General features: G+C 43.6%; 1 protein-coding gene across 3 annotated transcripts in view; it reads right to left on the bottom strand.

Moving 5' to 3' along the window:
• Window positions 1–4,664: 4,664 nt before the first annotated feature.
• LOC110499544 (dual specificity mitogen-activated protein kinase kinase 6) overlaps window positions 4,665–24,681 on the bottom strand; it is a 43,057-nt gene continuing 23,040 nt past the window's right edge. For 2 of the 3 annotated variants that reach the window (XM_036956317.2, XM_036956318.2), the window contains exons 6-12: window positions 24,190–24,306; window positions 15,572–15,623; window positions 14,763–14,890; window positions 12,727–12,804; window positions 11,894–12,033; window positions 7,887–7,932; window positions 4,665–6,841 (exon numbers count right to left, since the gene is read on the bottom strand). In XM_036956317.2, coding sequence (XP_036812212.1) covers window positions 6,764–6,841; window positions 7,887–7,932; window positions 11,894–12,033; window positions 12,727–12,804; window positions 14,763–14,890; window positions 15,572–15,623; window positions 24,190–24,306 — 639 coding nt within the window. In that variant the 3' untranslated portion in view covers window positions 4,665–6,763. Of the gene's footprint in view, window positions 6,842–7,886; window positions 7,933–11,893; window positions 12,416–12,726; window positions 12,805–14,762; window positions 14,891–15,571; window positions 15,624–24,189; window positions 24,307–24,681 lie in introns of all 3 variants that reach the window. The other variant, XR_016489519.1, reaches the window with a different exon arrangement.

Here is a 24,681-nt window from a genome sequence, read left to right as displayed (position 1 = left end):
TTCAATCCTCATGGGGACCTAAAATGTATTTCCATTCAAAATCCTATTTTCCCTAAGAGCTAACCCTAACCTTAACACATAACCATAACCCAAACCTCTCATACTAACCCTAACCTTAACACGTAACCATAACCCAAACCTCTCATACTAACCCTAACCTTAACACGTAACCATAACCCAAACCTCTCATACTAACCCTAACCTTAACACGTAACCATAACCCAAACCTCTCATACTAACCCTAACCTTAACACGTAACCATAACCCAAACCTCTCATACTAACCCTAACCTTAACACGTAACCATAACCCTAACCTCTCATACTAACCCTAACCTTAACACGTAACCATAACCCAAACCTCTCATACTAACCCTAACCTTAACACGTAACCATAACCCAAACCTCTCATACTAACCCTAACACGTAACCATAACCCAAACCTCTCATACTAACCCTAACCTTAACACGTAACCATAACCCAAACCTCTCATACTAACCCTAACCTTAACACGTAACCATAACCCAAACCTCTCATACTAACCCTAACCTTAACACGTAACCATAACCCAAACCCCTCATACTAACCCTAACCACTAAACCTAAAATATTTTTTTGTCCTCATGGGGACGTTGGAAAATGTCCCCACGAGGGAGAATTATCCTTGTTGGAATAACTGTGTAGTTTAGATATTTACAGGAATCGAAGAACCCCCCCCCCAAACTTGCGAGTGGTTCAGAGGTCTAAGGCACTGCATCTCAGTGCTAGAGGCGTCCCTACAGACCCTGGTTCGATTTCAAGCTTTATCACAACCGGCCGTGATTGGGAGTCTCATCGGGCGGCGCACAATTGGCCCAGTGTTGTCCAGGTTTGGCCGGAGTAGGCCGTCATTGTAAAATAAGAATTTGTTCTTAACTGCCCCTAACATTGGCTGAGCTAAAACTTCCTTTCACCAAATGCAAGCTGTAGGAAACGTCATATGATGCTAACGATAGATAGGCCTAAACAGCATCAAGCAAAGTTCAAATAAAAAGGCTAAAAAATGACTGATATGATAACTAGCAGATGGGAACAGCATCACTAACAACCTGAATTCTACTACCAGCCCCATCATCTCTCCAATCAGGGCACAAATCTTGACACACAGAACCAAATATTGCACATCTTGCGTGGGCTCTGGCAAGCTGTTTGATAGTAAGAGTCGGTCACAAAGGGATAGGTGGGTAACGGACACCATGTCCCAGAATTAGTCTCTCTCTCCTCAGCCTGAACTCATGTGTTCCAGCTCCTTGGCCCACCCAATGAATAAATCAGAGTGATGATGAGGGTATGTGTGAAGAATAGAGAGGAGACTGGGCCCATTAGGGACCTGGCAAGGACATCCGTGGGTGGCCACACTAAGACTCAGAGCTCTTTCTAGGAAGAGACAGGACAGGAACAGTCTGAGAGAAAGAGTTAAAACATTTTTGAAAAATGACAAAAGAAAGCAGGGATGATGTGACCAATTCAAAATTGTGGGAGATGGCTTCTGGACAGACCATTAGTTCTAATACTAAAGCACTATATTTTGGTTTCATGACTTGAATCTTATGAGCATATAATCTATCTAATATTATAAAACATTGGACCAGCAGAAGACAGTAACAGTCATGCAACATTAGAAAAGCAAACAGTGGAACACTGTTCAAAAGAGACGCTGGTCTTTAAGACCTCAGTGGCTTTCAGAAGCTGCAGGGGGAAAACAGCGTCACATTGTGGGTGACCAGACCTTAGCAATCATGTGTGTTGATGGCACAGCATGTACTGTACCACGGTACCTGTCATGCCAAGGGGCAAAGCACAATAGATCCACTACCGTGGAACGCAGTAGGTCTGGTAATGGTCTGGGCTCTCGGATAGTGGTCGAACGCAGTAGGTCTGGTAATGGTCTGGGCTCTCGGATGGTGGTTGAACGCAGTAGGTCTGGTGATGGTCTGGGCTCTCGGATGGTGGTGGAACGCAGTAGGTCTGGTGATGGTCTGGGCTCTCGGATGGTGGTTGAATGCAGTATATCTGGTAATGGTCTGGGCTCTTGGATGGTGGTTGAACGCAGTATGTCTGGTAATGGTCTGGGCTCTCGGATGGTGGTTGAACGCAGGGGTCTGGTGATGGTCTGGGCTCTTGGATGGTGGTTGAACGCAGTAGGTCTGGTAATGGTCTGGGCTCTCGGATGGTGGTTGAACGCAGGGGGTCTGGTGATGGTCCGGGCTCTCGGATGGTGGTTGAACGCAGTAGGTCTGGTGATGGTCTGGGCTCTCGGATGGTGGTTGAATGCAGTAGATCTGGTAATGGTCTGGGCTCTCGGATGGTGGTTGAACGCAGGGGGTCTGGTAATGGTCTGGGCTCTCGGATGGTGGTTGAACGCAGGGGGTCCGGTGATGGTCTGGGCTCTCGGATGGTGGTTGAACGCAGGGGGTCTGGTGATGGTCTGGGCTCTACAACATACTCAAATATGGCTCTACTTTGCAAAATGAGTACAAGACAGGAATACAGGTATGAATGTCTGGAGTTCGTAATATATTTGTTTTCTCGTTAAGCAACATTGAAATAAGATAGAAATTAATTTGCTAAAAGAACCGTTGAAAGTTTCAAAAGCAGGACACAGACGCACACAAACAGAGAACTGTGCATTTCATTATTGAAATGAGATTATATTCTGCCTTGCCATTTTCCCACATCGTAACGTTTACAGTAGTACTTCCATAACAGCAGAGGCTCAGGAGCATCAGCCATCTTGCCAGTCACTCTCAGAAAGCATCGTAACGTTTACAGTAGTACTTCCATCATAGCAGAGGCTCAGGAGCATCAGCCATCTTGCCAGTCACTCTCAGAAAGCATCGTAACGTTTACAGTAGTACTTCCATCATAGCAGAGGCTCAGGAGCATCAGCCATCTTGCCAGTCACTCTCAGAAAGCATCGTAACGTTTACAGTAGTACTTCCATCATAGCAGAGGCTCAGGAGCATCAGCCATCTTGCCAGTCACTCTCAGAAAGCATCGTAACGTTTACAGTAGTACTTTCATCATAGCAGAGTCTCAGGAGCATCAGCCATCTGGCCAGTCACTCTCAGAAAGCATCGTAACGTTTACAGTAGTACTTCCATCATAGCAGAGGCTCAGGAGCATCAGCCATCTTGCCAGTCACTCTCAGAAAGCAGCAGTAGAGTAACGGACGTCGTCCTCTATACAGTATCAGCCAACACACGAATAACAAGCAACTTCCGGAAAACTAGACTACAGTTTCAGAAGTGTTTAATTATTATTAATTTTTTTAATGTATTTTGAATCTCATGTAAATGAGTTGTATGTGTTTTGACACGACATCGAACTACCACTGCATACGTCAGACTCTATTCATCCCACAGTTGTGAAACCAAAGACTGACACGACTGTCACAATCTAGTAGACTGGGTTCGGTCGGGGTGGAGAGGGGTGAGAGAGTATGCTAACAAATACATTTTGAAGCCTATGCAAGCAAGTGGTGAGTTAATATGATACTGTCGTCCAAATAGGTCAACTTAATGATAAAACAAAATGGGGAGGAGGGAGGGGGGGTAAGTGCAAAAACAGCTCCATTATAGAACCTGTGCAAGCTAATTGTGAGTCGATATGCTCCTGCAGTGTTCAACAGGTAGAGTAGATTTGATGATTATATCGAGTAATGTGGAGGAGTTAACAGTGAACTAAAGGACTGTACATGATGTTTGCCTCTGGGGGTGTTATTGAGCCAAAAGGGGCACACCCTAAATATTGTCCATAAATTACCCCATTGGACAGAAAGGGGCACATGCCCGAGTGAATAAAGTGTGTGTGGGGGGGGGGGGACTTGCCTTGTTGAATACAGCACATCTCGTTTCCCTGCCAACAGTTATTTTGTTTTCTGTATTTTTAGAGGCACAGATAAGGCTTGTGTTATAAGTAACTGATTCATTAAAGCAATCTGTCAAGAACGACACCACACACACACACACACACACACGCACACGCAGTAAAATAAGACGGTATATTGTTAATACTAAGTTTTCAAAGGGAAAACAGCAGTTAATATATATCAGTATCCTGTATCTCATCAGTATACATAAATATAAGCTATATAATAATAATAATAATAATAAAAATAATAGCAGTATAACTATTAGTCTATTCCAGTTCAACATACAGTGGGGAAAGTATTGTGACTGGCTCAGAAGCGAAGAATATTCAGGAAGTGACTAGGACCACAGCGACCACATATACTTCACTTTAAACCCATGTAACACACATAGAAGGAGCCCACATAAACACAGACGCACACTCCTCACACACACACACACACACACACACACACAGAGACAACGAACACACACACACACAGAGACACCGAACACACACACACAAAGCCCACAATGTGTAGTAGACCTATACACGAGAGAGCAGTTGAGAGCAAAGAGCAGTAACTTCCATTGACAAACCCACTGCACTTCTGAATGAGACCTCCAACCATTACAGACTTGTGTACTGCTCAACCACCGGACAGTTGAGAATCTGAATCTCTCGGTCCTTTCACAGGCGACTGATACCAGTCCCATTCTAGATTATATCTTTTCTGTACATGCAGTGAATTAGTAAACCAATACAACACTTGAGCTTGAGTAATAATACATAGATGTATTCATATCACTTTCAGTTGTTTTTGTTTTGTTTTTTAAAAACTGTTTTCTCTTTTCTTACATTGGGTTTGAAAATATTTCAGGGGTTGACCAATAGAGACCCACAGTGGAGGTGTCCTAATACCCATGAAACCTAGCGGTCAAACAGGGAAATGGTTCCAATCGTTTTTTTCTACCATTCATTTATCCCCGTTGGGGAGTTTAGAAACACTTAAAATATGGGCTGTTCAGCCCGACGTGACGTCATGGTAACCATGTAAATCTCTCTAGGACAAGGTGACTTTCAGATTTAAACAAATGCTTATTAGCATCACAGCAGACAACACGCACATTACAAATCCCTGCAAGCTCCTGCACAAAGCAGACAACACGCACATTACAAATCCCTGCAAGCTCCTGCACAAAGCAGACAACACGCACATTACAAATCCCTGCAAGCTCCTGCACAAAGCAGACAACACGCACATTACAAATCCCTGCAAGCTCCTGCACATCAAATCAAATTAAACGTAAAAATAAATCAATAAGAATACACCTTTGCTAACAGGTATTGTGTCATTTTAAAACTTGCACAAGACACTACACAGAATTGCCCATTTAAAGAAATGTAGCCAATTTATTAATTACTAATATCAGATAATTAATCCAGAGCACAGGTGGCTGGTGTCCCCTTAATTGGGGAGGATGGGTTTATAGTAATGGCTGAAACACAGTTAATGAAATGGTGTCCAACACATGGTTTTCTTTTTTTTTCTTTTTATGTTTCTCCCCAATTTCGTGGTAACCAATTGTTTTAGTAGTTACTATCTTGTCTCATCGCTACAACTCCCGTACGGGCTCGGGAGAGACGAAGGTCAAAAGTCATGCGTCCTCCGATACACAACCCAACCAAGCCGCACTGCTTCTTAAAACACAGCGCGCATCCAACCCGGAAGCCAGCCGCACCAATGTGTCGGAGGAAACACCGTGCACCTGGCAACCTTCGTTAGCGTGCACTGCACCCCGGCCTGCCACAGGAGTCGCTGGTGCGCGATGTGTCAAGGACATCCCTTACCGGCCAAACCCTCCCTAACCCGGACGACGCTAGCCCAATTGTGCGTCGCCCCACGGACCTCCCGGTCGCGGCCGGTTACGACAGAGCCTGATGGCACAGCTGGCGCTGCAGGACAGCGCCCTTAACCACTGCGCCACCCAGGAGGCCCCAACACATGCTTTCCTTGTGTTTGATGCCATTCCAGACGTTATTATGAGCCTCCCCTCAGCAGCCTCCTGTGATCCAAAGATTCTTACCTTTGCCTCGATTCGGCAGTCCAGATCATCACGACATTTAGATCGACAAGTAGATCTTTATGATAGCAACATTAGCAGCTAATTAGCATTTAATTTTTTGGGGGGGGGGTAAATACAGGCGAATATATTGATGAAAGACTGAAGAGAGATTTACATGGTAATCAAAACGTCACGTAAGTGATTAGATACACCAAACACAGCCCTTATTTTAAGTGTTTCTAAAATCCCCAATGGGGAAAAATGAATGGTAGAAAAAAACTATTGGAAATATTTCCCTGTTTGACCGCTAGGTTTTATGGGTATTATGACTCATGCTGTGGTACTGTATAGGACAGGGCATAATCCACACGTTGCTTAATTCACTAACATTTAACAATGAAATCTGTTTTAGTACTGGGTCTAGTACAGACACAAGGGTGGGACAAATTTAGAGGTCGAGGAGAGGGTGAAATCACATTTCAGACAGATATTATTGTACATTTAAATGAATCCAGATTATATATGGACCGGTGCTCCAATACTGAAAATTCCAGTAATTTCCCCCATCTTGGCCCCCTGCCCATATCTAATATGCAAGGGCCTTAAGGCCTTAAGGTTAACTCCTCACTCAGTTCCTCTGAGTTCCTCTAATGTCCATCTGCACTGTGCCAAAGGGAGGGGGTCGGGAACTAGGGAGGGGGTGGAGTCCCGCAGGTAATAGGGTTTGTGATTGGTGCTTTTTTTTGTAGGTCCGCCTCCCCCGTGGCCATTGGTCAGAGCATTGGGTTGGGTTTGATCAGGGCGCTCGTCAGTCCCCGAGGATGACCTTGACAAAGCTAGCCACGTCGGTGTCTAAGGATTCATGGGAGATGAAGAAGGGATGTTGCTGGGATGGAGAGAAGAAACCACAATAAAAGAAAAGACTGATTTATTCAGAATCAAATATAACATTAAAATAATATCCTCAACAACAGTTTGACATATAATCAATAGCATTGATTGGATAAAAATCTAAACGAAGTGGGGAGATGATTAAATGGGGAGATGATGTGTCTCCCGACCCCCCTGCCTCCAATATTTATGCTGCTATAATTTATGTGTCAGGGGGCTAGGGTCAGTCTGTTATATCTGGAGTATTTCTCCTGTCTTATCCGGTGTCCTGTGTGAATTTAAGTATGCTCTCTAATTCTTTCTCTCTTTTTCTTTCTTTCTTTCTTTCTTTCTTTTTCTCTCTCTCGGAGGACCTGAGCCCTAGGACCATGCCTCAGGACTACCTGGCCTGATGTCTCCTTGCTGTCCCCAGTCCACCGGGTCGTGCTGCTGCTCCAGTTTCAACTGTTCTGCCTGCGGCTATGGAACCCTGACCTGTTCACCGGACGTGCTCCCTGTACCAGACCTGCTGTTTTCAACTCTCCAGAGACAGCAGGAGCGGTAGAGATACTCTTAATGATCGGCTATGAAAAGCCAACTAACATTTACTCCTGAGGTGCTGACCTGTTGCACCCTCTACAACTACTGTGATTATTATTATTTGACCCTGCTGGTCATCTATGAACATTTGAACATCTTGGCCATGTTCTGTTATAATCTCCACCCGGCACAGCCAGAAGAGGACTGGCCCACCCCTCATAGCCTGGTTCCTCTCTAGGTTTCTTCCTAGGTTCTGGCCTTTCTAGGGAGTTTTTTTCCTAGCCACCGTGCTTCTACACCTGCATTGCTTGCTGTTTGGTGGTTTTAGGCTGGGTTTCTGTACAGCACTTTGTGACATCAGCTGATGTAAGAAGGGCTTCATAAATACATTTGATTGATTACAAAACATGATGTATCACTGGACTAAGTCTGCCATCTAGTGGTGAACTAAGAGTAAATGCAAGAGGACACATTATCGTGTCCACATAACAGGAGATCTCCTAAATTCAAAACACACTCACCATGAGTTCTGGGTAGTTTGGCCGCTCTTTGGAATTTTTCTTTAAGCTGAGAATGAAAATGGGCAACGAGATAGAAGATTAGATTCATAATATCTGGTAGCGTATCTCCCCAGTCCAGGCAGACTGAATGATTGCATCAGCTGCAAGCCAACGTGGAACTGTTTTACAGAGTAAAAATAACATTTGAGAAGAAACGAGAGAGACGGAGATAAAAATAATAAAAAAATGTGTAGTACAGTGTGCAGCATGTGATCTATCCTCCCTTCTGCCATGTGGGAGTTAATTAGCTCAGGGGTAAAAGCAACAAATAAATGCCATGACTGAAACTTAAGTGGATCTCAGATTGATTGTCTGGGGCCAAGTAGACATCTTCCTACTGAAACTGGATTTGATTGGTTGTCTGGGGCCAAGTAGACGTCTTCTTACTGAAACTGGATTTGATTGGTTGTCTGGGGCCAAGTAGACGTCTTCTTACTGAAACTGGATTTGATTGGTTGTCTGGGGCCAAGTAGACGTCTTCTTACTGAAACTGGATTTGATTGGTTGTCTGGGGCCAAGTAGACGTCTTCTTACTGAAACTGGATTTGATTGGTTGTCTGGGGCAAAGTTAACCTCCCCTTTCATCTAAGAAAGTCATGACCATTATGCTTTTAGAGAAAGAGGTTAATTTTGTACATATTAAAACTGCGAGATTGCCTAATTCCAGTCCCCTTGCTTAGAGGGTCCGGGATCTTCGTCGAGATAATTTATATGTAGAAGGAGTGAAAAGCTCAGTTCTGGTGACTTTTTTTAGAAAGGACATTACACCTCAAAGTGTATTCAAATAAAAAATGACGCTGACACCATCTAAAATACAATTTCTATGCATGGCCTATATTATCAGATGTGCTATTAGCAATAAGCACGATCAACTTCAGCCAATAACATGCTGCATAATTAGGGTTTATCCATCTGCATTTACCCCATTGGACACATCCAGATTGTCATTATTAAGAATACTAACAACCGTATTATAAATATGAATACATATCATTCATTACTCATTCTTATTCACTCAACATTTTATTTTGGGGATTCTAATTACAAAGTATGTCATTTTCCTTTTAAAGACGCCACTGCCCCTTTAAGAGCTATGTTGTGCAGCTGTGCCTAACGGACACTAACGAAGGAAGTTATTTCTGATTTCCTATCATTTGGCAAAAGCAAATTGGGCCTGGGTAGAGTAGGGCCAGACTTTGTGGGCCTGGGTAGAGTAGGGCCTGACTTTGTGGGCCTGGGTAGAGTAGGGCCTGAATTTTGTGGGCCTGGGTAGAGTAGGGCCTGACTTTGTGTGCCTGGGTAGAGTAGGGCCTGAACTTTGTGGGCCTGGGTAGAGTAGGGCCAGACTTTGTGGGCCTGGGTAGAGTAGGGCCTGACTTTGTGGGCCTGGGTAGAGTAGGGCCTGAACTTTGTGGGCCTGGGTAGAGTAGGGCCTGACTTTGTGGGCCTGGGTAGAGTAGGGCCTGACTTTGTGGGCCTGGGTAGAGTAGGGCCTGACTTTGTGGGCCTGGGTAGAGTAGGGCCTGAACTTTGTGGGCCTGGGTAGAGTAGGGCCAGACTTTGTGGGCCTGGGTAGAGTAGGGCCTGACTTTGTGGGCCTGGGTAGAGTAGGGCCAGACTTTGTGGGCCTGGGTAGAGTAGGGCCTGACTTTGTGGGCCTGGGTAGAGCAGGGCCTGACTTTGTGGGCCTGGGTAGAGTAGGGCCAGACTTTGTGGACAGGGCTAGGGTAGGGCTGAGGCTTTGTGAGCATGAGGGCTGAGAAAATTCATGCCTGTGCAGGGCTCTAGTGTGTATGCCTGATATTGATATCCCCTATGCCCCATTTTACATGTTTATAGACCACTCTTCCCTTTTAAATGTTTATAGACCCCTCTTCAACAGGAGGATAGTCTCTATTCAAGCCAGAGGAGAGGTTTGCTCAGGTATTCCAATTTCCTATTGTCACATAAACAGTTGAGTCACCGGGGTATAAAACAATGCTGTTGATCCACTTCTGGAAAATCCTGCTTTAACATCTGACCCGGCTGAATTAAACCACAGCTCTACTGGTAAATTATGCCAAAGCCTGGCTAAACATGGGATAAACATCCTGGTAAGAGATGAATGATGAATACCTGCATGCATGAGTAATAACAGGACTTCAGATGTTACTTAGAATGTGGATACACAATGTGCAGTATGTGACCAATTATCAAACAGAGATCAGCACTGGTCAAATGTAGTGAATTACATACGAGAAGCAATAGGTTCCATTTTGGACAGCCGTAAGACCGAAAACAACTAGGTCTACTTGTAAAACAAATTCATAACAATTATGGGTTACGGGAAGGGAAAAACACAACATGAGTAGATAGGAAATACTTGGTGTGAAGACCTAACAGTGGACATAACAGGCTGGTGAGAGTGAATGTTAAGACACTCCACAGAGGGTAGCTTTCGGAACCTGGGCACAAGCATCACATTCAGACCTGGTCATAAAGGGATGTGGTTATTACAACAACATGGGAAAAATTGTTAAAGAGAAATGGTCTTGTGAGTCTCACTCCAACAAGCTCTCTAGACAGTCCCTAGATGATGTACAGGTAGCCTGGAGGGACTAGATGATGAACAGGTAGCCTGGAGGGACTAGATGATGTACAGGTAGCCTGGAGGGACTAGATGATGTGCAGGTAGCCTGGAGGGACTAGATGATGAACAGGTAGCCTGGAGGGACTAGATGATGAACAGGTAGCCTGGAGGGACTAGATGATGTACAGGTAGCCTGGAGGGTCTAACTAGATGATGTACAGGTAGCCTGGAGGGACTAGATGATGAACAGGTAGCCTGGAGGGACTAGATGATGAACAGGTAGCCTGGAGGGACTAACTAGATGATGTACAGGTAGCCTGGAGGGACTAGATGATGAACAGGTAGCCTGGAGGGACTAGATGATGAACAGGTAGCCTGGAGGGACTAGATGATGAACAGGTAGCCTGGAGGGACTAGATGATGTACAGGTAGCCTGGAGGGTCTAACTAGATGATGTACAGGTAGCCTGGAGGGACTAGATGAACAGGTAGCCTGGAGGGACTAGATGATGTACAGGTAGCCTGGAGGGACTAGATGATGAACAGGTAGCCTGGAGGGACTAGATGATGAACAGGTAGCCTGGAGGGACTAGATGATGTACAGGTAGCCTGGAGGGACTAGATGATGAACAGGTAGCCTGGAGGGACTAGATGATGAACAGGTAGCCTGGAGGGACTAGATGATGAACAGGTAGCCTGGAGGGACTAGATGATGAACAGGTAGCGTGGAGGGACTAACTAGATGATGTACAGGTAGCCTGGAAGGACTAGATGATGAACAGGTAGCCTGGAGGGACTAGATGATGAACAGGTAGCCTGGAGGGACTAGATGATGTACAGGTAGCCTGGAAGGACTAACTAGATGATGTACAGGTAGCCTGGAGGGACTAGATGATGAACAGGTAGCCTGGAGGGACTAGATGATGAACAGGTAGCCTGGAGGGACTAGATGATGTACAGGTAGCGTGGAGGGACTAACTAGATGATGTACAGGTAGCCTGGAGGGACTAACTAGATGATGAACAGGTAGCCTGGAGGGACTAGATGATGAACAGGTAGCCTGGAGGGACTAGATGATGAACAGGTAGCCTGGAGGGACTAGGTGATGTACAGGTTGCCTGGAGGGACTAGGTGATGTACAGGTAGCCTGGAGGGACTAGATGATGTACAGGTAGCCTGGAGGGACTAGATGATGAACAGGTAGCCTGGAGGGACTAGGTGATCTACAGGTAGCCTGGAGGGACTAGGTGATCTACAGGTAGCCTGGTCCTAGATCTGTTTCTGATGCCAACTCTAACTGTTGTCTCTGTCATAACAATCATAACAATGACCATAGAGTTGGAAAGACAGCCATAACAGATATAGAACCAGACTAGCTTTACAGGGAGAGGAGAACATACCACAGGGAGGTGAAGTCAACCAACTCAGGGGAGAACTGGTCAGCAGGGAGCTGGGGCGATGGTTCCTCCACCACCTGCTTCAGCTGCTGGAAGGGCGTGCCCCAAGAGTCATAGGGGAACCGCAGGATGGCCAGTTCAATCTGAAGAAGGGGGCACAGGATATCACAGGGCACAAGATATGACAGGGAATAGAGGTCAGGCACCATTGTATTACTGTACATAAAATGCAGAAAATGGAAATAAGATGTACATACAAGTGTGCAATTGGGTGGTTTATTATGACCCTGGGCAGTGTTACATTACTGAAAACTACCATAGGCAGTTGGGGAGGACCATCCAATTTATTTTAAAAACCAAAACTGTTCTTTGGGTGTGACACAGTTCAGGACGTGCAAATGAGAGCTAGGAATATGTAACAACTCTCCTAATAAAATGTCTAGACACCAGTTAGTCTAGAGCAGAGCTGTAGTGTGTCATCGTGTCTCACAGAGAAGGCAGGGCTTTTTCTTGAACATGAAGAACCTGTTTTATATGAACAGCAAAATGCATTTCAATTCAATAGAACTCTTATCTGCTCACAAGGCTATTACTGGCAATGACGTACTGGTTATATAGTGAAGACATCATTCAGGAAAAATAAAATACAATTATTTATCTGTAGTTACTATACCTGACCTTACGGTATCAGAGGTTGCTAGTTTAATGTAGATTTTTTTTTTTTTTTTTTTTTTTAAATAGACCTACTAGTGTAATAATCACATAACAATGTTGTTATAATAAATTAAATCTGCATAAATATTAATAATAAAAAATGATATAAAATAGAGACTCACCATAGTGATTCCTAAACTCCATATGTCAGACTTGACATTGTAGCCTTTCTGATTAGTCTCTGGGTTGATCCTCTCCGGCTAGGGGACAGAATCACACACACACACACACACACACACACACACACACACACACACACACACACACACACATCACTTTAGCGTCGCTAACTGACAGTTGTCCTAGACGACCCAACCTCCTCCGTCATCTGTACCTCTTGAACACACACAGCCCGGTCTGTTCTCTGAGCGTTACCATGGCACTAAAAGACTGCCTCAGTCAATCAAATGGCCCCGTGGACACACTGTTTGGGCACACTGGAGGTTATTAAAAGGGTAGCTAGCATAAACGTTACCACGTCTGACATATGGATTTGCATTAGTAAACACATCAAAAGGCCCAATGCAAAGTTACCTCTCTTTTCTATTTTTTTTTACATAAAATATTAAGATACATTTTACCCCTTTTTTCTCCCCAATTTCGTGATATCCAATTGGTAGTTACAGTCTTGTCCCGTCGCTGCAATTCCCGTACAGACTCGGGTGAGGTGAATCGTGCATCCTCAGAAACACGAGCCTGTCAAGCCGCACTGCTTCTTGACACGCTACTCGCTAAACCCGGAAGTCAGGCGCACCAATATGTCGGAGGAAACACGGCACAACTGGCGATCGTCTCAGCCACTAGAGCGCGATGGGAAGAGGACATCCCGGCCAGCCAAACTCTCCCCTAACCGGGACGACGCTGGGCCAATTGTGCGCCGCCTCATGGGTCTCCCAGTTGCGGCCAGCTGCGACACAGCCCGGGATCGAACCAGGATCTGTAGTGGCGCCTCAAGCAGTGCGATGCAGTGCCTTAGACCGCTGCGCCTCTCGGGAAGCAAAACCTATCCGAATTCTGAAGCATGCTGAAGGAAAATGTTTTTCCGGGGTGTGATGTAACATGGAGGACCGGCAAGCCAGCCTACTCCCTATAATGTAAACTCCAGCAGAAATATCTTCAAATGTAGAACTTCAAATGAAACCAAATCGTTTCCACTGATGACTACTGGTTTTAGTTTAATTTTCAGACAACTTAGAAGCAAATACTTTATGAATGTATCGATACAAATCAACTGGCAAGGTTGCTAACCAACTAGCCTGCTAACGTTAGCCCTACTAGCAGTGCATGAGTCAGCCAGTTGCTATCAACACCTAGCTTACAGCTGCATTAAAGAAAAAACAAAGTTTTGAAAATAGATTAACACCATCTAACCAGTTATCAAAGAATGTTAGCTATATGCAGCAAGCTAGCCAGCCAGCTAACGTCAGCTATTTAGCCAACTAGCTATTAGCCTAGCCAGCCTAGCCAACAACCGTGGTTATGGTCGGCAAGCTAGAGCCCAACTACTGAAGACCAGCTAGAACACAACTAAAACATAACCACAGATTAGAAGCAAAGAGAGATAGCGAACTAAAATGTAATATAAATGTAGAGCAGACTAACAGATTGATGGCTGGGGCCCATCCTGGTAAAACTTTGAAAAAAGTACAGGCTGAGGTAGCTACCAAAGCGAGGGGGAGGAGGGCGCCTCGCCGGGCCGATGGAGTCAGGGAAAGCCAAAATTGATAGATTACAGATGTCCGTCAGCTAGCGCACTAGCACTAAGTCAAGGTGGAAAAAAATTACAAAAACTGCCGTAGCCTACTTCAGAGGCCATGCCGAAAAGTTGACAAAACAGAAAGGAGAACAGACGAGGTACTACACAATTAGAGCAAGCAGGTATGATTTTCTCTTTCGTTTTTAGCCCACGGCAAGAAGGTACCAAAACCTGCCATGCTAACGATTTCCCACTAGATAATATCACAGCCAAAGTCTGAACGGCATGCTGCATTGACGCACATGCCCCATCTGCTCCTTGTTTGATGGATTGTAGCTCACCACTGCATACCCACAACCACCCACCCCCCACACAACCGCTCACCCACAACCACCCACCCCCACACAACCGCTCACCCACAACCACCCACCCACAACCACCCACCCCCACACAACCACTCACCGCCATGTAGGGCTTGCAGCCTGCGTCCATGGTCTTGGCCACAGAGTCCACAAGGTAACCACTGATCCCAAAGTCACACATCTTCACCTGCCCTTGGGTGTTGATCAATATGTTGGATGGCTTCACATCTGAGTTGAGAGAGTGAGAGTGAAAGAGTGAGAGAGAGTGAGAGAAAGTGAGAGAGTGAGAGAGAGTGAGAGAGTGAGAGAGAGTGAGTGTGAGAGAGAGAGAGTGTGAGAGAGAGAGAGAGAGAGAGAGAAAACAAAACAGAGAAATAGAAGAGTGGCGTGAGATGGAAGTGAAAGTCAGTTAGTCCAATGCAGACCTATTGTCAGTTAGTCCAATGCAGACCTATTGTCAGTTAGTCCAATGCAGACCTATTGTCAGTTAGTCCAATGCAGACCTATTGTCAGTTAGTCCAATGCAGACCTATTGTCAGTTAGTCCAATGCAGACCTATTGTCAGTTAGTCCAATGCAGACCTATTGTCAGTTAGTCCAATGCAGACCTATTGTCCAACATCTTTTAAAGTGATTTCCTTAGCCTCAGGAACATAACTACGATGCAGTGTATCTGTCTCGCTCAACACAGCCCACAAAACACATCTGTAAAAATGCTATGTAAAATGCTGTTTCAAGTAACATCGTTGTTTTTGTTACATCGCAAACGGATGTGGCAGGTTCCCCGCTAAAGCTTCCAGATTTAAAAAGATGGACACTAGTGCAAACTGTTGTAAGGTGTACCCAAGAGGGAGATATACATAACATACCGTATATAAAACGTTCTATTTAACTCTGTGCTTGTTCTTACCTCGGTGGATGACTGACAGATTGCTGTGCAGATGTTCCAGAGCCTTCACTGTCTGTAACGAGGGAGGTTGGAACATTAGAACAGAACACGAGGTTGGAACATTAGAACAGAACACAAGGTTGGAACATTAGAACAGAACACAAGGTTGGAACATTAGAACAGAACACAAGGGTGGAACATTAGAACAGAACACAAGGTTGGAACATTAGAACAGAACACAAGGTTGGAACATTAGAACAGAACACAAGGTTGGAACATTAGAACAGAACAGACATATCAGCAACTGGAGAAGGATATCAACGTGGGGAATGCAGGTCTAACTTCCCAGACATACCCATTGGTTTGCATCTAGTATTTATTCATTCTTAGTATATTAAACATCTAGCATGAATTCAGTAATTTTGTATTATAACAGCCTCTTGGTCGAGAGACTGGCAATATGTTAATATACTGAACAAAAATATAAACACAACATATAAAGTGTTGGTCCCATGTTTCATGAGCTGAAATAAAAGATCCCAGAACATTTTCATACGCATAAAAAGCTTATTTCTCTCTAATGTGCACAAATTGTTTTACATCCCTGTTGGTGAGCATTTCTCCTTTGCCAAAATAATCCATCCACCTGACAGGTGTGGCATATCAAGAAGCTGATTAAACAGCATGATCATTACACAGGTGAACCTTGTCCTAGGGACAACAAAAGACCACTCTAAAATGTGCAGTTTTGTCAAACAACACAATGCCACAGATGTCTCAAGTTTTGAGGGAACGTGCAATTGGCATGCTGACTGCAGGAATGTCCACCAGAGCTGTTGCCAGATAATTTAATGTTCATTTCACTACCATAAGCCACCTCCAATGTCATTTTAGAGAATTTGACAGTACATCCAACCGGCCTCACAACCACAGACCACCTATAACCGTGCCAGCCGTGACGTGTATAGTGTTGAGTCATCTGCATACCTTACACACTGGCCTTACTCAAAGCCAGTGGCATGTTGTTAGTAAAGACTGAGAAAAGCAAGGGGCCTAAACAGCTACCCTGGGGAATTCCTGGTTTGACCTGGATTATGTTTGAGAGGTTTCCATTAAAAGAACACCCTTTCTGTTCTATTATACAAGTAACTCTTTATCCACATCATAGCGGGGAGGGGGGGGGGGGGGGGGGGTAAAGCCAAAAACACATAAGTTTTCCAGCAGCAGACTATGATCAATAATGTCAAAAGCTGCACTGAAATCTAACAAGACAGCCCCCACACTCTTTGTGTCGTCAATTTCTCTCAGCCAATCAACAGTAATTTGAGTAAGTGACGTGCACATTTTTTCCAGAAGTTTACTAAGGGTTGGTAAAAGGCTGATTGGTTGGTTATTTGAGCCTGTAAAGGGGGCTTTACTATTCTTTTGGCTGGTGGACTTAAGCTTCCTTAGGCTTAAATTGAAGATATGGCAAATAGGAGTGGCAATATTGTCTGCTATGATCCTCTGTAATTTTCCATCAAGATTGTCAGACCCCGGTGGCTTATTGTTGATAGACAGCAATATTTTTTTTCACCTTTTCCACACTGACTTCAAGGAATTCAAAAGTACAATTCTTGTCTTCCATCATTTGGTCAGATATACTTGGATGTGCAATGTCAGTGTCATCGATATGTTTGCTTATCTTACCAATGAAAAAGTCATTAAAGTAGCTGGCAATATTAGTGGGCTTTGTGATAAATGAGCCATCTGATTCAATGAATGATGGCACCGAGTTGGCTTTTATCCCCAGAATTTCATTTAAGGTGCTCCAAAGCTTTTTACTATCAGTCTTGATATAATTTATCTTTGTTTCATTGTATAGTTGATTTTTATTTAGCTTAGTCACATGATTTCTTCATTAGCAGTACGTTTGCCAGTTGGGCTACCAGTCTTATATGCCATACTTTTTGTCTCATCCCTCTCATTTTTCAATTCCTTAACAATCCAAGGGGATTTAACAGTTTTTACAATCATTATCTTAATTGGTGCATGCTTATTAGTAACTGGAATAAGCAATTTCATAAATGTGTCAAGTGCAGCGTCTGGTTGCTCCTCATTACATACCACAGACCAGCAAATATTCTTTACATCAACAACATATGAATCACTACAAAACATAATGTATGACCTCTTAGACACTATATTAGGCCCAGCCTTCGGAACTTTGGTTTTCCTAGATATTGTGATCACTACATCCTATGGATTTGGATACTGCTATAAAGCACATTTCTGCAGTAAAGAGGTGATCAATACATGTTGATGATTTCATTCCTGTGCTGTTTGTAAATACTCTGGTAGGTTGGCTGACCACCTGAACCAGGTTGCAGGCACTGGTTACAGTTTGAAGTTTTCTTGAGTGGGCAGCTTGATGAGAGCCAGTCAATATTTGACATAGGCTTAGTACCAGACAAATTTGGACACACCTACTCATGCAAGGGTTTTTCTTTATTTGTACTACTTTATACATTGTAGAATAATAGAAGACCTCAAAACTATGAAATAACACACAGAATCATGTAGTAATAAAATACATCTACATATTTTATATTTAAGATTATTCAAAGTAGTCACCCTTTGCCTTGACAGCTTTTCACACTTGCCATTCTCTCAACCAGCTTCATGAGGTAATCACCTGGAATGCATTTCAATTAACAGGTGTGCCTCGTTAAAAGTTAATATGTGGAATTGCTTTACTTCTTAACGCGTTTGAGCCAATCAGTTGTGTTGTGACAAGGTAGGGGTGGTATACAGAAGATAGCCAGCCGTATTTGGTAAAAGACCAAGTCCATATTATGGCAAAACAGCTCAAATAAGCAAAAATAAGCAACAGTCTATCATTACTTTAAGACATGAAGGTCAGTCAATGCGGAAAATGTAAAGAACTTTTAAAGTTAAGTGCAAAAAAACATCAAGCACTATGATGAAACTGACTTTCATGAGGACCGCCACAGGAAAGGAAGACCCAGAGTTACCTCTGCTGCAGATTTCTGAGTTACCAGCCTCAGAAATTGCAGCCCAAATAAATGCTTCACAGAGTTCAAGTAACAGACATCTCAACATCAACTGTTCAGAGGAGACTGCGTGAATCAGGCCTTCATGGTTGAATTGCTGCAAAGAAATCACTACTAAAGGACACTGTTACGCTCCCCAGTTTCTGCGTTGTGGGTTTGTATGTGTGTGTATTTCAGGAAATGGCTTCCTGGAATCCTAAAGCTGCTGATTGGTCAGCCCCATCGCTAATTGGAGCTCTGACCCCTCCCTCTCGTCAGGGGAAACAGCTGTCTCATCGATTACCAACTCCTTCTCCAGCTTGATAAAAGCCAGTGTTCCTCCCTCAGGGAGGAGAGCGTCGTTTTATGTCCTGTGTTGGTTGTTGTGGCGGTCAGTACAAGTTTTGTGGATATTATTTTGTAGCCGCTCCATCAGAGGTATGTGTCTGCCAATATGACTTAGTGTTTTTGGTTGTTGAAATTGTTCACTTAAAGTATTGGTAATTATTCTGTTTCATTTGTTCCCGGGGGAACGCACCTTGGGAGTGTTTAGGCAAGAGGCCTGCGGGAGTACATAACCCGTAGTATTGAATCTGTCTATGCACACTGGGTAAGACCTGGGCGTACCACTCTGTATTTTGGTTTGCGCACCAGTTGGTGCTAAAGGTTAGGTAAGAAGTGGGAAGGCAGGTGAGGTAGGAGAGGGGACACTTAACTTTTACTACTTTTCCTTTGGTTCCGTCCAGCCCCTTTTCCCCACATTACTGTGTTAAGGAATAATACATTCCCTGTAAATTGTATTTTTCTCTGCCTCTGCCGTCCTTCCCCACACCTACGATCATACTGTTTTTTTCACTCCTCGGGGAGTTGAGCTGTAGCAGGGTGTTGCGTTCCCTCCTCCAAGAGGGGTACGTAACAGATAAGAGACTTGCATGGGCCAAGAAACACGTACAATGGACATTAGACCGGTGGAAATCTGTTCTTTGGTCTGTTGAGACCAAATTTGAGATTTTTGGTTCCAACCGCCGTGTCTTTGAGACGCAGAGTAGGTGAACGGATGATCTCTGCATGTGTGGCTCCCACTGAATTATGGAGGAGGTGTGATAGTGTCACCAGCAAAGTCGCCCCAAACCGTCTACTTTATTTAGAATTCAAGGCACACTTAACCAGCATGGATACAACATTTTGCAGCGATACGCTATCCCATTTGGTTTGGGCTTACAGGTTGACTGCGCTGCAAAATAAATTCAGAAATCTGTTATTCAATTATTGCGCGCGCCAACGACGTCTGCGTTGCCATGGGCTAAAATAGATGTCAGTTCTATTTCTGACGCAGATCGCACTCCAAGTTCTGCCTCTCCCATCTCCTCATTGGTTTATAGAAGCAGGTACCCACGTGCCATCTCTTCATTGGTTATACCCACGTGGGTGATTGAAAGATGAACAAAGTCAGTGGCTGTAATGCACTTAATTTATGAAAGTTGCCAATTGCAATATAAAGTTAAGAGGAGAAAAGGCCTGGAAGGAGGAGACATGACTAGAAATGATTTGGTTGACCGTTTTGTGTGGATTAATTAGCGGCGTAGAGGACCTTCTTCATTTCAAGTAAAATAACTGTTTATATCCCAGGACAAATTAGCTAGCAACAGCAAGCTAGCTAAAAAGGTCAAATTACCTAGCAAGTGCAAGCTACTTAGCTAGCTAAATTGCCATAAATGTTCAATGCTTTTTGACCTGTCCCCAAATTAACCTGTTCGGGATAGGGGGCAGCATTTTCACGTTTGGATGAAAAGCATGCCCAGAGTAAAATACTTGCTACTCAGTCCCAGTTGCTAATCTATGCATATTATTAGTAGATTTGGATAGAAAACACACGTTTCTAAAACTGTCTGTGAGTATAACAGAACGCATATGGCAGGTGACAACCTGAGAAAAATCCAACCAGGAAGTGGGAAATCTGAGGTTTGTAGTTTTCAACTCTTGGCCTATCGAATACAGTGTCTATGGGGTCATATTGCACTTCCTAAGGCTTCCACTAGATGACAGTCTTTAGAACCTTGTTTGATGCTTCTACTGTGAAGTGGGGGTGAATGATAGAGGATTGAGTAAGGTCTCTCCCATGAGCTGACCACGCGCGTTCAAGTGAGAGTTAGCTTGAGTTCCATTGCATTTCTGAAGACAAAGGAATTCTCCGGTTGGAACATTAATGAAGATTTATGTTAAAAATATCCTAAAGATTGGTTCTATACTTCGTTTGACATGTTTCTACGGGCTGTAACGGAACTTTTTGACTATTCGTCAGCACCTAGTAATCGCGCGTCATGAATTTGGATGACTGTGCTAAACGCGCAAACAAAAAGGAGGTATTTGGACATAAAGATGAACTTTACCTAACAAATCAAACATTTATTGTGGAACTGGGATTCCTGGGAGTGCATTCTGACGAAGATCAAAGGTAAGTGAATATTTATAATGCTATTTCTGACTTCTGTTGACTCCAACATGGCGGATGTCTGTTTGGCGTAAGAAACGATTTGTTGTCTGAGCGCCGTCTCAGATTATTGCATGGTTTGCTTTTTCCGTAAAGTGTTTTTGAAATCTGACACAGCGGTTGCATTAAGGAGAAGTATATCTATAATTCTGTGAATAACACTTGTACCTTTTTATCAATGTTTATTATGAGTATTTCTGTAAATTGATGTGGCTCTGTTTTGGAGGCAAAGCCAAATGTAAACTGAGGTTTTTGGATATAAACATAAACTTGATCGAATAAAACATACATGTATTGTGTAACATGTTGTCCCGGGAGTGTAATCTGATAAAGAATATCAAAGGTTAGTGATTCATTTTCTCTATTTCTGCTTTTTGTGACTCCTCTCTTTGGTTGGAAAATGGCTGTATGCTTTCTGTGACTAGTTGCTGAGCTAACATAATGATATGTTCTGCTTTCGCCGAAGAGTATTTTTGAAATCGGACACTGTGGTTGGATTAACGAGAAGTTTCTTTAAAATGGTGTCTAATACTTGTATGTTTGAGAAATTAGAATTATGAGATTTGTTGATTGAATTTGGCGCACTGCAACTTCATTGGCTGTTGGCGAGGGGTTCCGCTTTCCCAGACAGGTTAATATAATTGATTTTGTTTTGAGATTTTAACCTGCATGTCTTGATCGCGTTTGGTGGGGGACAAAATAAATGTATGCACAATGGCGCACAGCCAGTTTGGGTTCCGTGTTAGTCCCTCTATCATTTGTTTATCAACAGGACAATGACCCAACACACCTCCAGGCTGTAAAGGGGCTACTTGACCAAGAAGGAGAGGGATGGAGTGCTGCATCAGATGACCTGGCCTCCACAATCACCTGACTTCAACCAAATTGAGATGAGTTGAACCGCAGAGTGAAGGAAAAGCAGCCAACAAGTGCTCAGCATATGTGGGAACTCCTTCAAAGGGTGGCTACTTTGAAGAATATTAAATATTTTTGATTAACACTTTTGGTTACTACATAGTTGATGTCTTCTATTATTCTACAATGTAGAAAAGTTCAAATAAAAACCTTCGCTTGAGTAGGTGTCCAAACTTTTGACTGGTACTGTGTATATATAAAAAGCTTAGGCCTACCCCAGATCAGATATGCAGACACAGCCTAAGTGTTCACCTCCTTTGCTGTGCAACCAATTGCCTTCAGAAGTCAAATAATGAGTTGAATGGAGTACACCTGTGTGCAGTTAGTCACATGATCTCATTAAAAACACCTGTGTGTTAGAGAACCTAATCAGCATGAAGATCAAAACAAGTCAGAAGTTCTGGAGAAGCACCAATCACGGTCGGGTTCTAAAAAAAAATATATCCCATACTTTGAACATTACAAATCCATTATTTAAAAAATGGAAAGAATATGGCACAACTGTGACTCTGCCTAGAGAAGGCTCTGCACCAAAACTGTACATGGGACAACTATTACCTGGGCTTTTTAGATGAGTGGTGAGAATAAAGCCATTGCTGTAAATAAAAAATATATATTTTTGACAAGACACGTGGAAAGAAAGTTCTCTGGTCAAAACCAAGACTGCTTATCGCCCTGAACACCATCCCTATGGTGAAGCGTGGTGGCAGCATCATGTTATGGGGATGCTTTTCATCGGCAGGGACTGGGAAACTGATCAGGTTTGAGGCCAAATCCAGGGAAATTCTAGAGGAAAACCTGTTTCAGTCTGCAAGAGGCCTGCGACTGGGGCGGAGGTTCACCGTCCAGCAAGAGACCTGCGACTGGGGCGGAGGTTCACCTTCTAGCAGGACAATGACCCTAAACACACAGCCAAAGCTACACTGCAGTGGTTTAAAAACAACAACCTGAATGTCTTTGAATACCTCAGTCAATGCCCAAACCTCAATCCAATTGAGAATCTGACAAATTGCTGTTCACCAACGGTGCCCATCCAACTAAACCGAGCTTGAGCAATTTTGTTAAGAATAGACTAAATATTGCAGTATCCAGATGTGCAAAGCTGATAGACTTATCCAAAGACTCACAGCTGTAATCGCTGCCAAAGGTGCTTCTACCAAGTATTGAATCAGGGGGCCGAACACTAATGCAACCAACATTTTTTTTTTTTTATTCACTTTGGTGTCAAACATATTTGCACCTCCGAGGTTTTAAGTATATATTGTGTTAAAACCTGGAATTGAAAAGTATAATTTGGTATTTTTAACATTTAATTTACACAAAATGTGGGGTGAATACTTACTTGTGTAAGTTTACAGGAGGCTAATTCATTCATTCTCAATTAGAACATTTTTTATAAAGATGAGAATTATATTGTTAGATTTATAGGAGTAAATCCGGTACTTCCTCAAGTTCACCTGTCAGTTTGCGGGCCGGTGCGCATTGCCTTTATATCATAGGCCTGCAGTATAATAGGCTAATAGCCACACCAAACCTTAACACTTCTTACTTTTGGTATTATCCTAATAAAGTTAAGTCAAGCAATTGTTTAAAATGAGCAGGATATTATACTGTGTCAAACATAACATTACAGTTGGAACGTCATTTGGCCACAGAAAATGGCTGAACAGAATGAAACAGAAGACTTGTGAATTGGTTTAAACCTGAACAGGCTATATTGCAGCAATTACCTTGAAAAGGCTAGTGACCCCCGTATCCAATAGGTTAATGAAAATGTACCTACAGAAAGCTGAGAACATCCTCTCCCTATCTGCGACTAAAATGGTCACAGTCTGGAGCCCTGCCTTGTAGGCTTTTCACTGTAGGCATATGCTAACTTTTATTTTAATACTTTTATAATATTTCAAATTAAAAAGGCCTCCATCTTCACGATCAACAGTAGCCTAGGCCAAGGCTCCTCTCTCGCGTTCTCTCTCTCCTCAGCAGCTGGACACCACTGGACAATTTGGCCGGGCTACAATTTTATTAATCAGCTTTTCATTTATTTAAAAAAAATTGTCCCACAGCCGGCAATTACCGGCTAACGGAAACCCAGTCCTACAGAACACATGTAATATTCCGCTTGGTCTCTAGGCTGAATGATGTGACATAGTTAGTCCTATTTACACGAGGAAAGGAAGTGAGGAGGTAGTCCTACTCACCGAGACGGCCATCTTTCCCAGGATATCTTCAGGGATGGTCATGCCTTTTTCTATCACCTGCTTATAGAACTTATCCAGAGAGGTGTCCATCAGCTCCATACAGATCCACACATCACCCTGGGAACACAGGTACAACATGAGAAGGTCAGATTGGGGTGAGAGTTTAAGGGTTAAGGAGGTGGGGTGGGGGGGGGTACTGAGATGGAGAAGGTGGGTGGTGGGAACGGAAAAAGGGGGCTATGGAGAAAGCGGTAGAGGGATTGGAAAAACAGAACCACATTCCAGACACACAGATTGGCTAACAGGAAGGAGCTTTTTCCAATGAGCTCCGCTGCAGATGGATATCCTGTGGAACGCTCTCTTCTCTACGAGTGGTAGGTAATTACATCCGGCAAGATCAGGAATTCTTTATTTCTTTATCTTGACTACAACATACACCGCTCTAACATCTGACGTCTCTACGTGAGGAAAAAGGGACCACGGTACCTGTGT

The sequence above is a fragment of the Oncorhynchus mykiss genome, chromosome 20, assembly GCF_057628025.1.
Source record: "Oncorhynchus mykiss isolate SJ-2025 chromosome 20, ASM5762802v1, whole genome shotgun sequence".
NCBI lineage: Eukaryota > Metazoa > Chordata > Actinopteri > Salmoniformes > Salmonidae > Oncorhynchus > Oncorhynchus mykiss.
Note: the sequence above shows the minus strand (reverse complement) of the source record. Positions and strands in the feature narration are given on the sequence as shown.